Source organism: Lagopus muta, chromosome 16 (assembly GCF_023343835.1).
Source record: "Lagopus muta isolate bLagMut1 chromosome 16, bLagMut1 primary, whole genome shotgun sequence".
Taxonomy (NCBI): domain Eukaryota; kingdom Metazoa; phylum Chordata; class Aves; order Galliformes; family Phasianidae; genus Lagopus; species Lagopus muta.
Genome location: NC_064448.1, coordinates 3,899,146 through 3,914,856, shown reverse-complemented (window position 1 = coordinate 3,914,856; position 15,711 = coordinate 3,899,146). Strand labels below are relative to the sequence as shown.

At 48.2% G+C, this 15,711-nt stretch overlaps 1 protein-coding gene across 1 annotated transcript; it reads left to right on the top strand.

Annotated features, from left to right (window-relative positions):
• The first annotated feature begins 108 nt into the window (after window positions 1-108).
• Window positions 109-15,085, top strand: TPX2 (TPX2 microtubule nucleation factor). The gene is made up of 18 exons (XM_048962844.1): window positions 109-132; window positions 5,339-5,479; window positions 5,690-5,815; window positions 6,006-6,111; window positions 6,636-6,767; window positions 7,251-7,301; window positions 7,430-7,552; window positions 7,966-8,099; window positions 8,430-8,587; window positions 8,999-9,170; window positions 9,297-9,435; window positions 9,944-10,160; window positions 10,375-10,473; window positions 11,088-11,264; window positions 11,408-11,554; window positions 12,113-12,224; window positions 12,876-13,063; window positions 13,405-15,085. Exons 2-18 carry the CDS (start codon window positions 5,377-5,379, stop codon window positions 13,513-13,515), a joined length of 2,295 nt encoding a protein of 764 aa, XP_048818801.1. The 5' UTR covers window positions 109-132; window positions 5,339-5,376; the 3' UTR covers window positions 13,516-15,085.
• Window positions 15,086-15,711: the final 626 nt, after the last annotated feature.

Sequence of the window (15,711 nt, the reverse complement as noted above, 5' to 3'; positions counted from 1 at the left end):
GCAACGGCGCCGAGGACGGTTGGACTCGGGCGCCCCTTGGTGGCAGCCGCTTCTCTTCTGCTCGCAGTTCTCGCCTTTCACGCATCTCTTGTCCTGTGCCCCGCACTGCGGTTCGGTGCTGTGCTTGCGGAGGTGAGGTGAACCCGGGGCAAGGCCTGAAGCCGATGTGGCACAGGGCTGACGTGGCTGCCTGAACCCACGGCCATGGAGAGCTGTGTGGGGTGTGAGGGGTTGGTGCGGGGCCGTGACTTCTTCGGATGTGGGGAGTTGAATGTGGGATCCTTCCTGGATCCTGCAATCAGGTGACCTGTCATCTGTTGAGAGATACAGCATAGTAAGGAGAGCAGGAAGGCGACAGCCCTGCTGTTGCACTGTGTACCGTTTCTACCCCTGCAGAGCCTCTGCAGTAGGAGTGAGACAGACATCTTTGCTCATGGGAGCTATGAGCCAGGCGTATCAGTGACCCGTAACACAGCAATGGCACAGGAACTGAGTGCTCATGGCTCTGTTCTGCAATGCCCATGAGACCGTGGTTCTGTTGGCAGCTGTATGGAGAACAAAACACCCCCGCTGTCATCTTGCCGGGCCAGTCGCTGGTGACTCACGACCAAAAGATCTTTAAGCCGCTACAGAAATAGCTAGGGATGTTATCTCCTGCCCGCAGCGTCTTGGTGGAACGAGCCAAGGAGCAAGGCGGCTGCTGCTGCTGATGTCAAGCGGGCCTGGAGGCTCTGGAGCCTTGTTCCTTTAATTCTAAGAGCCTGAAAGAAAGCACCGCCGTGCTGCCGCGGATGCTGACCGTGCCCAGACCCGACAGAGGGCGGATGTGGGAGCCGGACGCGGACCAGCCGGACGGCTCTCTGCCCTGTCCGGGAGACTCGCCTCCAAGCAGCTGATAGGTTGCCTCAGAGCTCCGCCTCCCCTGATTGGCTAGACCCCTCCCTCCCTGTGCATTATGGGAGTTGCTGTTTGTTCTTGATGTTGGGGTCGGGGCTCGGTGCTTTGGATCCTACATTTCCCATCAGCCTCTGCTGGCAGCCCCGGGAAGGGGAGGAGGGAAGGTGGGGAGGGGCGGGCTTGCTCATCCGGGTCCTTTAGCGTCTGGGCAGCCCGCCCAATCAGCACGCAGCTAGGGCGTGCTCTAGGCGCTGATTGGTCCATTCGGACAACACGAGCCCAGTTTGAAATCCGCTAACGGCGGCGGGCAGAGGCCCCGCGCTCGGCGGCTGCGGCGTTGAGGTGAGTGGGAGCGGAGGGGAACCGGGGGTGAAGCGGCCTCTCCTCGCGTCCTGAGTGCGTCTTGATAACGGCGTCCCGGGTCGCTGTTCTCCTCTGGACCCCTTTGGCCACATTTTGGGAGTAGGCCGTGGCCCGGCGCTGTGAACGGCTCTGGGAGGAGAAACGTGTGCCTGAAATGGGGGAAAAGGGCTTTGCTGCTTTGTAACGGGATCTCAGTCCTCAGAGCAGTAAGGAGCAGGAAAGGGGGGTGTGCCTCGGTAACGGAGTGCTATCGCGTCGGCTCTTCTTTTTTTATTTGGACATCAGTTTATCCAATACCTAGCAGAGGTTAACTGCCTAAAAATAACGCTCGGTTCCTTCGGTGGCTGTTCTTAGAACGTGCCATCTCCGTGCCTCCCAGAGTTTGTGGGGTCTCATTTACGGAGTGTGAGGTGGCCGGGCACTATTTTGGGCTGTTGGAAAGGGATCAGCCCAGGCGAGCTGCAGGGCAGAGGCTGCTGGATCCTCGCTCCCCTCGGGCTGCTGTGTGCGGCTCCTCCTGCCTGCAGCCCGGCTCTCTGCCTCAATCCAAGCATTACACGATGGGTTAATAACACTGCTCTTTGGGAGGGCAATGAATTCAACGTCGGTTCTGTGCTGCAGAAAAGCGTGTTTTTCCTCCCTCCCCCCCCCCAGCTTTGAATGATGAAACTAAAGAAGAAAGAGAAGCTGCAAATCCAGAATTCAAGAATTCTCACCCCTACTCAGGAGAAAGGGAGGGTGTTGCTGGCTGCTGTCATCCCCCTGAGGAAGTTTGCATGGCAGCTGTGTGGGGGGATAGCCTCCCCCAAGCCTTTGGTGGCAGGATTGTATCTCTGGAGAAGGCAGTTTCCACGCCTTTATAACAGCTCAGTTTATATATTATCCAGTGAAAAGCACCTGGGAACTTTGGGTTATCATGGGGAGCTGTGTGCTCTAGGAGAATGGAAAAGCCGCCAGGTTGAATTAAAGGAGTTGCCCTGTTAGTGCAGCGTTCTGTGATTAAATGGCAGTCAGCATTGAGTTCAACAGCAAAAGACACTGGAATTGCTGCAGCAAATGGCTGTGTGTTGTCCTCAGCCCTAAGGGGGCTGCTTCTGCTTACTCCTGTTTGAATAAGTTGGATCTGTTTGGTTCCCAGTGGAATTCAGGATGTCCTTTTCACACGTCTGGTATGTTTGGATTCTTTTTGCCTTTCCAAACTGTAGGGGAACTGTTGGATCGTGGCCCAAACCTCTGATTGATCACCTGAGGTGAGCACTGAGTCAGCTGTGGGGGCACAGCTGAAAGCAGTTCACCTGTATGATTGGAAGGGTTGGAGCCTGGCTCCAGCTTTCCTAGACTTCCCATTTAAGTGCTGACTGCCACAGAGGAAGGATCTCTTTCTGGTGATTGCTCCTCGTGGAGTTTACTGTGAGCCTATGACGCTAGGGAGCATTTCCATTTATCTCTGCTTATCTTTTCCAACGTGATAATCTTACTATCCTAACTTCTCTGTACGCTTATTGATCATCCTTTACAATACCTGCGTGCTTACAGATCTTACACAAACCTAGTGGATATTAGAGGAAGTAACATCTGCAGCTTATGAAGCTACAATGGTGAACTGTCATATGATGGTGTTGCAAATGGACCAGAGGAGCGGGAAAGAACAGATTTTCCCTGCACCCTCCTTCTCCCAACACTGAACCCCTCCAAAGGGGGGCCTCTTGTGGTCAGATCACACTTGTGTAGCTGAAGCATCCTCTTAGCACATGCTTGGTGCTGTGTTGCAGCCGGATCAGCACTGTGCAGGTGTCACCCGAGTTGCTCCTCTCTGGCCTCATCCAGCCAAAACGTTTCTGGCAAGAAATTCACAACTGCAATGAGATAAAGACACTGAGCACATCTGTGATGCAATCACGTCAGCGTTTTAAAGCTAATTTGGATTAGAGCGAGGTGTGAAGTTATTCTAAAACACCCATTGCGCTTGCTGTTGGATCAGTCTTATTCTGGGATAGGAATGCTTGTTCCAATTTAGCTTAATCCTTTATCAAAGCCAACTAATCCCAACCAGGCTGAGGCACTCTTCTGGAACGTGCCGAAGTGTAGTTACTCAAAAGCAACCTGACGTGTAGAGAAGCCCATGGTCTGTTCACCTTTGCAGATACGGCTTTGCTGCTCTGTACAGAAGCTGGATGGGGTCACGTCTGTGTGTAGCTTATTTACGTCACTCAGGCCAGTTTGCAACTGGGAAGAGAATTACAATTTTAGTCTTGCAGTCACTTTTACCGAATGAATTTGGGCTGTTCTTGAAAGCGAGGGCACTGGATCTTTGCTCTGGCACAAACCGTGCTGTGAGCCGCCCCGCAGGATGGGGCTGTGGGTCCCTGCAGGGCTCTGTGACCCTGTGCTGGCAATTCCTTAGCCTAAGACTTGGGGGCTGTGTAGGGAGTTATGAGCAGGGTGCTGGGAGCTCACCTGACTGAAGCACAGGCACTCTGGGGGTCGTTCAGAACAGCTCTGTACCATGCAAAAGACTTGGAGTATGAAAACATGGTGTTGCTGCGCTCTTGTTTTTGTGGCTGTTGTGTTCAGGCCGGGGTGGGGAGGGAAAGGGCTCAGTGTTGAGGCTCTCCTGCACTGCTTGAGCCGTGGAAGAACATGGGCTTTATGCAGCAAAAAATTGGAAGCAATTTGGCTTGTGGGAGGTGTTGCAACCCAGCAGCAGTGAGCAGTGGAAACAAGTAGCTGTGAAACACGATCCCTGCAGCTCAGCTCCGAGCGCTGACCGGGGGGTGAGGGGAGAATGCAGATGACGCATTTGATTTTTAAAAAAGTGGGTAGTGTTGACAGAAACCCTATCTTGATTAAGGGTGGTAGGAAAGCATTCGATTCCAGCCGTGTCTTGAGCTCGATTACGGTTGGTTTTGGCTCAGATCCTTCCGTTTGCCTTCTTTGGATCTTACCTTGACACCTTCAGTCGTGGGGGTGATGCCTCTGTGATGGCATTCTTCCCCTTACAATAGCTGTGCTGGGGCACTGCAGGCTTCTCAGTGCAGCTCCTTTGGAAGGTGTAAGCCTGTGGGTTAGAGTTAGCAGTGATACTTCCTAGGTGCTGCTTTATTTACTCTTAAGCTCCTGTTTCTGCAGCTTGTTGCCTAGGGGGAGCTGTGTGGGCTCTGCCTGGACCAATGGCTGACGCCTCAGAATTTGTGGGATGTGAATACTTTGGTTTGGACTTGGTTGGACTCCAAAAAGCAAGGTTCAGGGGCTTTCCTTTGGGAGTGTTTTATGACCTATCCTCCAGGGCTTTGCCTTGTGGCTAAGTGAGGCATTACAAAATCATTCCTTTATTAAAAAAAAAGGCCTTTGCAAAAAGGTTTTGTGGTTCCAATTTGCGGATTTGTTACTTAGTTGCTGCCTTTACTCCTGTTCCCTTGTATTTAATAACACTTGTTGACATAAGGACTCCTTCTGCTGTCATTGCTCTCCTAATTAACTGCAGGGACTGATCTTGACACTCTCCTACTGCTTGGTTTGTTTACAGCCTGGCCAGCCTCTCAGCGGAGTTCCATGGGACTTGCCAGCAACCCAGTTCTGACTTCCTCCTGCTTGTTGCTCTATGACAATGCTTTGCAGAACTCTTTTCTGTTTTGGAAATCAGTGTTCTCCACGCTGGAGCTTCTCTGTGTTATTGGCTCTTGTCTGTAGTGTTGCAGAGGGAGAAAGGCAGAGCTGTGCTCTGGAATCCACCTGGTTGTCAGCCTTTTGCTCTGTGCATCAAATCTGGTAACTGTAAGAAGTCCCCTTTGCTGTGTGTGGAGAGGGAGGAAAGAGCAGATGGGTCACTGTGTGAAAAAGCTTTGTGCTTCACTTCCTTGTGGAAATACATTTCTAGCCCTGCCATGTACACAGAGAACTTCTGCAGTTTAGCCTTGATGTTTTCAAACCTGTGCTGCTTGTGAGCCCTCCTGCCCTAAGGCTGTGAATAGCAAGATGGGAAAACATACCATAGATACCTTTATCTCTAGTAAGAGTGCAGGAGTGGACACCTGTGCTGGGATCTGGTGTAACAGCTGGCAATTCTTGTTGTCTGCAGGGTTGAGCAGTGCGGGTGGAGGCCTCCCAGGTGTGAAGATGGCTCGCTCAGGGTCTCGCTACTCCTTCGATGTCCCAAACCCCTGCATCAACTTTGCGACTTTAAGCGATGATGATGTGCACAATGCAGACTCCTGGTTTGGTAAGTTGTTTCCAACTCCTTGGTTTGTTTCCTCTTTGGATGAGGGCTTGCTGTGATGCTTGGTTGGCTTCTGTGCCAGTGGATGAGTCGTCATTGACTGCATCATTCATCAGTGGATTTCATCGTAGCATCATAATGGTATTCAGAGGTATTGTTATGAACTTCAAATATAGTGTATATAATGAAAGTCTTCCTTCCTTTTCTTCACAGACCAGCAAGCCAACCTGGAGAATATCCCTCCTGCAGAAAATCTGGCAAAGGTCTTGCAGAACAGTCCTGCTTTTTCAAAGCCTCCTCTCATTCTTTTTCCTCTCACATCACAAGGAATAACAAAGAGTAAGCTGGCACAGGGTGGGGAGGAGGGGATAAATTTTACCTGTTTTTCACGAGGGAAATGGAAAAGCCTCAGTTTGGCTATTTTGGAAGCATCTTCTTATATTGCTGTGTAGCAAAGTCTCCTGTGGCTTCATTTTTGCATTCTACTGTGTGTATGTGTGTTCAAGCTGATGTGTGTTGCTGTTCTCAGATGAAAGCTGTGAGGATGGAGCAGAAGTATCAGAGAGCAATGTGGTTCCTCAGAGTACTGCTGGATCCCTGACAAGCTGGAAAGCTCCTGCTGAGGCCCCTCAAAGGTGAAATACTAGTATTTAGTTTGTGTGAAGCTTGATAGCAGTGTGATTTAGCAGGTCCTTACTCTCAGTGTTTGCAGTTCTAGCTGTTTTGGGGTTGTCCCGAGGGACTAATGCTCTCTAGCTCAAGGATTGTGTTTTGGGATAGCTGATCTGCTTGCTAAGCTGGAAGGGTAATCTCTAGGGGTGGCAATGCAATGCAGTGTCTCACATTTGTCAAATGAGACTCTGTGGCACTGGGAGCTTCTGGAATGTGAGGATATCTGAAACTGAGGTGACTTATAAAGTTTCTTTGTTTATGAGTTGGGCAGAACTTGTTGATGTGAATCAAGGAGTTCTGTACACTTGTATACACCATAGACTTATGTTTGTGGATTGACAACTGAAGTCATTTATGCTGCATTTGGCCCATTAGATTAAGCACACAGCGTGTTGGAGTGGGGAAGGCACTGATGTGGTGCTGTACTGATTGCAAGTCTTTTTGGACCTGGTGGGAAAGCTGACCTCTGCTTTCTGTTCCACTGCAGAGCGGGCAGAAGACCAGCTGCAAAGCAAAGGAAAACACAGCAACGCAAACAGCCAGCTGCAGTGAGAGTGGAGAAAAATGCTACTGCATTGGCTAACAAGGAAGAGGCTCCACCACTGAAAAAAATGAGAATGTATGTCATCAAAGCTTCTGTTTGGGGCTGAGAAAGAGGTTGAAAATATTTCCTTTCAAAAGGATTTCCACTTGGCTGGCAGGGTTCTTTGGTTCTCAGAGCTGTTCTGGAGGTTAGGGGCAGGAGACCAAAGCCTGGCTCCTGGATAGTGGTCTCATAGGTGAGGAGAAATGTCTGTAAGACATGAATTCAGTGCTCTGATGGTGAAGGTGTGAATGAAATAAGCTTGGGATTCTGAAGCTTTTTATTGCACACTCAGTGTCTGTCAGCTAGCTGGAATTTGGCTTCACTTGCCTGACAGGAGGTCACCAATTAGTCGTAAGTGTTGGAGGAGTCACAGCTAAAATATTTATCAGGTTTGCTTAGCTGCTGAGATATTACTTATCCATAAGCTTAGGGCCAGGATGAAGTACAGCACGTTTACCTCCTCAGAAGGAAAAGCTGAAATTGCAAAAACTCAGTAAATAATCTTCCCTTCTACAGCCGTAGGGTGCCAGGGAAAACTAAATGGTCTGTGCCTGGGCCCGTGGTGAGGTAAGGCCCATCTGGCATATCTTAACTCACTGGGTGTTGGGATGCTGTGTGGGATGGTGAGAGCTGCAGGTGATGTTTTGTTTAGAGCGTGGCGGTCGGTGATTTGCCCTAACAGCTCGTCTCTGCAGTTCTAGCAGCAAGGAGAAGCTGACAGATGGATCCCCAAAGAAGGAGCTTTTGCATCATCCTGACCTGTCCCCAGCAAGAGGGAAAAACAAACTGACTGTGCCCTCCACGCCAACAATGTTAAAGTAGGTCATTTGCTGTGGCTGAAGCTTGTCTTTGCTCATGACAGTTGATTGAGGTGACAGTCCTTGCTGTAGTGTTTCTAACTTCAATTCAGAGTGCCATGGCATTGCACCTGGTAAATAGGAGATAAGGCAACAACGTTACCATGAAATATACTTCACCGACTCTTCCTGTGCAAGGGAAAACTTTCCCTTTAATTTTGAGGGGGAAAAAAAGTTGTTCTGACCAAATGTGTGTGTGCCACAAATGGCTGTGTGGGGTGGCAGAGGAAACAAAATCCCAACAGGTATTTTCTAAATAATCTATTTGTAGGAAGAATGGTGCTTCTGCAGTGAGCTCAGAGATGAGCGTGTTCCTGTCCACTAATATGCTGATAACCAGGGAAGGGAATATCTCAGTCTTTGTGCTTCTGCAGGAGGACCAATACTGCTGGCAAGCTGAAGAGTACAGAGGAGCAGGAGTTGGAAAAGATGCAGCAGCTGCAGCGGGAGGTCATGGAGCTGCGGAAGAAGAATGAGGAGTCCCTAAAGGCAGCTATTGCTGGAACAGGTGAGCTCCAGCTGAATTGCAAGCTGAGCCTGTGCTGGGCTCATGAGGAGAATGCTGCATGAAGCTGTGCAGGTATTTTTTGGAAAGCAAGCATTCCAGATTTTGTCCTACATGTTATGGTTTAGGTGGCTTTTATGTGCGTTTCTCCTTAAACTTCCTGGAAACAAAGTTTTATTTTGTCATGTTTTGAAAGATTCTAAATAAGTTCTTTAAAAACTTCACCAGATATTAGGGAATGTTTTTTGTTTTTTTTTTTTCCCCTTCCCAAAAAAGTCTTTCTCTGATCCCACCCCAAAAGGTTTCCAGTCCTTACTTGCCCTTCTTCCCTAGGACAACCTGTGAAGAGAGCTGTTGGTCAAGTAACGAAGCCAGTTGACTTCCATTTCTGCACAGAGAATAGAATTAAGCAACATGTGGAAAGCCAGCCTGAGAAGGAGTACAAGGAAGTGGATTTTGCAGCAGTGCTGAGGAAGCATCCTCCTTCTCCAGTAAGAACCTGAGTATTGCCAGCACTCAGCTGAATAATTCTGCACACTACTTTCCTTTGTTTTGCTTTTGCAACACGTGCTGCTGGTATCTCTCAGCTGGTAAATTCTTGAGAGGTGAGAGCTGTGTGTAACTGTTGGCTTACTGGGTGCCTGCACTGCACAAGATGCTAAAGGATGCTTTTGCAAAGCTGGGCCCTTCAGTATTGGATCTATTAGCTGCTACATGTTATGCTTCAGTCTTCTCCCTTGTACAGTTTTTGGTATGGCTATCATGCGTGCTCAGAGATTTGTGTCACATTAAGTGTTGTCCCCTTTTTAAATAAGGGGAAGAAATTGCAGCTTCCTTCTCTCTCTGATTCACATTGTTCTGTTAAATGGCCATAATGACTGCAATCTTGTTTCTTTCTCCAGCTGCGAATGCCAAAGGGACCCACTGTCCCCAAACCTTTCAATCTGTCCACGGGAAGCAAAAGAAAGCTGGAAGACACCTCAACAGAGTACGTGTCCCTTGCTCAGCAGGTTGAAGCATTCCAGAAACGCACACCCTCTCGTTACCATTTGAGGAGCAGGAAATCTGATGAAGGTAAGCAAACCCATACAAGTACAGCCAGGAAACTGCACAGAGACTCTCTGCTTACTCTGCTGGGCAAGCTGTCTGTCTGTTGCAGGCCTTGCCATTAACTGCTCAGCTCTGTTACTTGAATTTTAGGCCCAGCTCCAGCAAAGCCAGTGAAAGCTCGACTTACCAACCCTAAAACACCAGTGCTTCAAAGAAAGCACCGCTTCAGACCTGTTGCCTGCAAGAGTGCAGCAGAACTAGAAGCAGAGGAAATTGAGAAAATTCAACAGTAAGTAAAGGCTGGTTCTGATCCTCTGAGAGATCTGCTTGTGACTGGAACAAAATACTGCATCTTAAGACCCCTTTTTTGTGTGTGTATGTGTGAAAGAACCATAAAAACACTTCAGCTTCTTCTGGGTGTCATGCACAATCCTGTGGTAGTTAATGTAAGGATATAAAAGCAGCCAACTTATTTTGAAGAGGAGAGTCTTCAAGAAGAGATGGTTGCTGAGTGCAGCTTACGATTAGTAAAGCCAATCTGATATAGCACCAATGTATAATCTGCATATAGCTTAAAACTCTCCTGTAAACTAAATTTTGGATTTCTAAGAATGCAATCTGTAAGGTGGTCCTTGAAGTCTTGCTTTTTCCAAAAGCCAAGGAGTTGCCAACTAGAGCTGCACACAAAGCAATGCATGCGTGTGGCACAACCCGAGTGCTGCTGACTTATGCCATGAGAAGCCATTTGCTAGGAGCTGCATGCAGTGTGTAGGTGACTGTTTATCATCCCTGTGTAGGTACAAATTCAAAGCACGGGAGCTGGATCACAAAATTTTGGAGGGTGGGCCAATCCTGCCCAAGAAACCCCCAGTGAAGGAACTCACACAGCCAATTGGCTTTGAGTTGGAAATAGAGAAAAGAATTCAGGACCGTGAGAATAAGAAACAGCAGGAAGAGGAGCACTTCAAATTTCATTCCAGGCCGTGTCCAACTAAAATCCTGGAGGACGTTGTGGTGAGTTTATAATACCCAGGAATTAGGACTGAGGTGACAACTAGCTTCAAAGTGTCCTCAGCTATGTTTCATTGTGTATTTAATTGTCTTCAGTGAAATGCTGTCTGTCATTGAGTAAGAACAAAGGACAGCAATGAATGCAATATGTAAGACTGCTTATCTGTGGCATTTTTTTGTTGATTGGAGTTGACTCCTTACTGTCTGTCTTGAACAGGGTGTTCCAGAGAAGAAAGTGCTTCCTGTTACTGTACCCAAGTCTCCAGTCTTTGCCTTGAAAAGCAGAACCCGAATGACTAGCAGAGATGAAGAGAAGGTAACTGTGGATGTGCTGTTGTAAAGCCTTCCTCTTCCACCGTGGTGACTGCCTCAGTCATCCTGTTGTGTTTGCTGGTTGGTGTGATGCTCTGGTTTGGCCAGCCCTTTCCTCCTGCTAGGCAGTCCTCCAGTGGGCACTGTTCTTTGCTAAAGATTGAATTACTGGCACTCATTCCACAGAAAGTGAATTCTCTTGGGGAAGAGCAGAATTCTTAAAACATGAGGACACTGTCTAGGCTGTTAGATGAGTTGCCTCTGCAAATGGGGAAAGTAAACTGCTTAGTTCCAGAGAATAAAGGATATTGGCTTTCTCTATTTGAGAAGGACAGATATTGCACTTCCCTTTCAGCTTAGTCGCTGTCTCACTCCGGTTACTGAAGGAGATGGTTCAAATTATATACACCCAGAGTTGGATTAAGAGCCAAATGAGGCATCAAATGTTGTCCAGCCATGCCTGTATATTGGTGCTACTTGGTTTATTACTTGTGGTATCAAAAGTGTTTTCTTGAAGTTATTCTGACCCTTACTACAGGGATTCTAGGCATTGGGGCCTGAGTTGTAACCTTGCTGCAGAGTGCTGTGCGTCAGATCCTAACACTGCTATCACTTTAGGAAAAGGAGGTTGCCCCTGTGATCAAAGCTCACCCTATGCCACACTACGGAGTGCCTTTCAAACCTAAAATGCCAGAACAGAGGCATGTGGAAGTTTGCCCCTTCTCTTTTGATTCCCGTGACAGAGAGCGGCTAATACAAAAAGAGAAAAAAATAGAAGAATTGCAGAAGGAAGAGGTAAGAGCTAGAAAGCACCCTGTATTCCACCTCATAAGTAGAAAGCTTGTTGCAGGACTTGCTTCTTGCTGTTGTCTGTTAAGCATCCCAAGCTTTATGCGTTTGCAGAAGGGGCAAGGAATACTTCAAGCTATTTCTTTTAGGTGCCGAAGTTCAAGGCGTTACCTCTGCCTTATTTTGACCACGTGAAGCTGCCAGAAAAGAAGGTCAAAACCCCAACTCAGCCTGAGCCATTCAATCTACAGATTGACGAGCGGGGAGCTGCCAAGCAACAGAGCTGGAAACAGCAGGTGAGATAACAAAGGTAACAGATAGGAGCAGGCTGAAAGTAGCTGGGGTTGAGCTCGGCTTCAGCACTTGAGATCAGGGTGTAAGTTGAATGGATTGCTCTGTACTTGGCATGGGATTTTATCATGAGTAAGGGACTGGTGATTTGGGTTTCTCTCACCCGTTACAGTGGGTGATGGGCTTCCCATGACTGCATGAACAGCTGTGGGGTATCTGCTAAGCAGCAGCTATGTGCTGCTGAATCCCTTTGACCATCTCTGTGCTGAAGGATTTATTGATGTATGAATAATATATTGCTTTTCTCACGTCAAGTTTGCAGTGGAAACTTGAAGATTATCCTGGTCTGTGATCTGAAACTGTGAGCTTTTTTTTTTCCTCCCAAAAGTAACTGGCAGGCAACAAGTGACACATCTTCTTGGCTTTAATAATGTTTTCTGTGCAAGTGATCCAATCTGAAGGCAGCCTGGCTTTTCCAGTGTCTGGAGTGCTGAATTCTGTGTGGGGGGGAAAGATGGTGTTTTTGTTATTCCTGGCACTTGATGGGTTCTCTTCTCATGCAGCTTGAAAAAGACTTGAAAAAGCAGAAGGAGGCAGCATGTTTTAAAGCTCGTCCCAATGTAGTGGTGTACCAGGAGCCTTTTGTGCCTAAAAAGGAAAATAAGATGTTATCAGGTACAGTACTTGCTACCTAGGCTTGGTTGTAACTCAGAACTGATGCAATTAGTGATGCTTAGGCTGGCTGATGCCTCTTTCTTTATCAGTGCAGCCAGGGGTGCTGTGCACTTAACTAATTCCCTAACAGCTTGCCTCCCTGGGGAGCGTGGGGGAGTTTCCTCTCCGCTGCCCCCCTGGCCCAAGCCAACATGGCAGCTGTATTTAACAGCTATGCTACAATTGGCGGATGATTGATGTGTGTGCTAGCTTGGGACAAGGGTAAACAGTATGCAAGGAGCTCCCTGTAGAGACAGATGGCAATTCTGCAGCAGCTGTCAGTCTTTTCTTCCCATTTGTAATGAGATGAATGCATCTACAACTTAGTTTATGTGGAGCTAGAAGCTTCATAGGGTACAGGAGTCAGAAACTTGTTTGTTCTAACCACTGTGTGCTTGCTCCCTCCTGTGAGAACACCTGTGGCATGGGCAGTGCCTGCGTTAGTGCTACTCATGTTGAACTGTAAGCTTTTCCCTGGAACCCCAGAAGTGTCTACTAACTACCCCCACAAGATGAAGCTCTCCACAGGGAGGCTGCTTCTTGATATTAGTACTGCTCTGCTTTACCTGACTGCCTTTGCACCAATGTTATTCCCTCTATTTCTAAACTTAGAGAGCCTTTCTGGTTCTGTAGTTCCTGAAAGCTTTGAGCTGGCAACAGAAAAGAGAGCTAAAGAGCGACAGGAGTTTGAAAAGCGATTGGCAAACCTAGAAGCCAGAAGAGAGAAGCTTCAGGAACGAGTCAGACAGCAAGAAGAGGAACGTGAAAAGGAAGAAATTGCTAAGCTAAGACAAGAACTGGTAAGTGAACTCATTCTAAACAGGGACCCAAAGGAACGTGTGAGTGTACTAAATGAGCTAATGTCAATGTTGAACCGCTTTAAGACTGTATTTTCAAGTCTCCCTGTCCCAGCCTCCTTACTGATGTCCCAGCTTAAAAGTAAAAACTGAAAAGGTGGCTGCAAACTGATTTTGGAGCTGTACACGTGTGGAGTGCAATAATCCTAGTGAAACCCACAGCCTCGGTGTCTTGTGCTCCTCGTGCCTCACTCCAGTGACCAGGGCAGATCAGATGTCTGGCCTGCACGTTTCAGCTTCATCATAACCACAGCCGTTTCTTCACGTTGACGTTGGTTTTCCAGGTTCACAAGGCAAACCCAATCCGCAGATACCGCAGCGTAGAAGTGAAGCCCAGTGAGCAGCCGCTGACTATGCCCAAATCTCCAAACTTCTCGGACAGATTCCGATGCTGACATGCATCCTGGTGATAGCAGGAGTACAGCACATCCTGCTCTGCCCCTTGATGTGCAGAGGAGGAGCAGTTGGAGTGTGGATCCCCTCGGTCTCAACAGCCACACTTGGCTCCGTTATCATTTGAGTGGTTTGACTCCGCTTGAGGCAGATGGCAGAGGCACAGCACACTGAGAGCCACGCAGTCTCCGTGGCCTCATTTTTACATCTAGACATCTTAGTCTCCCAAGACTAAACCAGGTTTTTATATTGCATACAAGCATTGTGTACTTAAACTAAATAAAAAAAAGTCATAATTTGACTGCTGTCTCTTGCTAGCAGGCTCAGTCTCGTTCCAAGAGAGCTTTTCTTAAAGGACACTCTGAACCTGCGGGGCTGTGCGCACCTGGAAGAGCTGCCTTGCCTTTGTACACCTAAGTATTGATTTCAGTTTGCTGTCTCTTAGGCTTTTACAATATATTAAGTTTGAGTCGTGTTGAATAATACGAGACTTCCACAAGCCAGCGTGTCGGAGGTCTGTCATGATGTTTAGATGGATGCTGATATTTGTCTTGTCTTGCTTTAAAGTAGTTCTGTGTGTGGTAGAGCATTAAACCTTCTGCTGTTTTATAACTGAAGTCATTCTATTTGGGGAACCAGTTAACTGGCAAATGACTCTTGCTGTTTTGCTGCCTCCCTGGCTTGTGCCAGCACAGCTATGTTGGCTAAAGATGCATTGTCTCCTGGCCAGTCTAGCACAGCCAAACTAAATATAGACCACATGGTCTGAGGTGCTAGAGGGCAAAAATTGCAGTGTTGTGAAGAGATGTTCGAATCCAGATTAAAGCTCACTCAGATGATCCCTCAGCATCAGGATAGAATTTGAAGGTGTGTAAGGCTGCAGGCTTTTCTCTGAAGAACTGATAGGGGCAGGACGTCCTACGAGAGCTCAACTGAAAGCTGGGTGTTTGCTGTACCTGGAGGTTCTTGCTTGGCTGTGGGTGTGTGTTCTCTTAAGTACTGTGCAGTTAGAAAGTGACTGAGGGCCTCGAGATCTGTGTGTGGGTGAATGGTGCTGCCCCATGGTCTGCAGAATGCAAGAGCAGCATGTGAGCGTGCTGTTCATCACTTCTTCCTGAAAATGCTCAGGTCTGCACGGCTCTCCCTGACCAAAGCTGTGCAGCCTCTTCTCAGTGTGCCGTAAGCTTAGCACTGGTGCAGTGGAGCTGTTCCATCTGAGCTGCCAGACACAGAAACTGGGACTTTGAATGTGCCACCAAGAAACTCCTCCAGCCCCCAGTGCCAGTTCCTGTGAAGCAGGCAGCGCGTGGGCTGCTGGAGCTGTGAATTCGTGGCGAGGCAGAGGGAAACCTGAATGCTGACGAGCTGTGGAAGAATGTGAAGGCAAGCAGGATAACGAGGCTGCTGAGCTGCAGCAGACAGCGATCCCTGAATGATGGAGCAACTGTGTTTCCGTGATGGCCTTACATGGCTTCTGCTTTGGACTTGAGAAAGGGGTTGTATGCCCGACAGCTTGCTGTTTTTTTCCAACTATATCACAGAGGCTAATAAAAGATATTACCTCTTCCTGCAGATATGGCCTCTTATATTCCCCATAAACTGCAAACTTGGTGAAAGAGGGCCTGGAGCTGCCGTGCTGCATGGGGCAGCAGGCAGTGCTGCTGAATGGGGTACAGAATCTTGAGCTGCTCTCTTAATTAGGAGGAAAACATCCATGTGCTGAAAAGCAATAAATGCTGGGTGTTGGGGGGGAGCTGCGTGCCAGGGAGGAAGAGGCAGAACCACAACTCAAAGTTCAGCTTTGAGCGTGCATGGAGGGTGAGTGGGACTGGGAGCAGGAATAATGATGGAGAACTGGAGCAGAGAGAAATTCCAGCATCAAATCTCCAGCGTTTTTCTTAAGTCCTGTTGTTTCTGTGGAGTAACTTGCTGTACTCCCACTAGAGCTGGAACGAAAGGCAATGTTTTCCTGGGCTTTATGTTGAAGGGTAGCTGAGAACAGGAGGATTTTATCAGCTGGCAAAGAGGATCCTGACTAAAATGGCTTTGTTACGCCGTCAGACCCCTGGCCTCGGTTCTGTCTGCCTGCTCTCAGCTGCTGGAAGCTCTGCAAAGCATCTCTTGATGGCGTTGGGATTTCTCCCTGTCTGTTCTCACCTCCATCAGACCTGACATGGTAGGGCTGTGGCTGGCCTGCA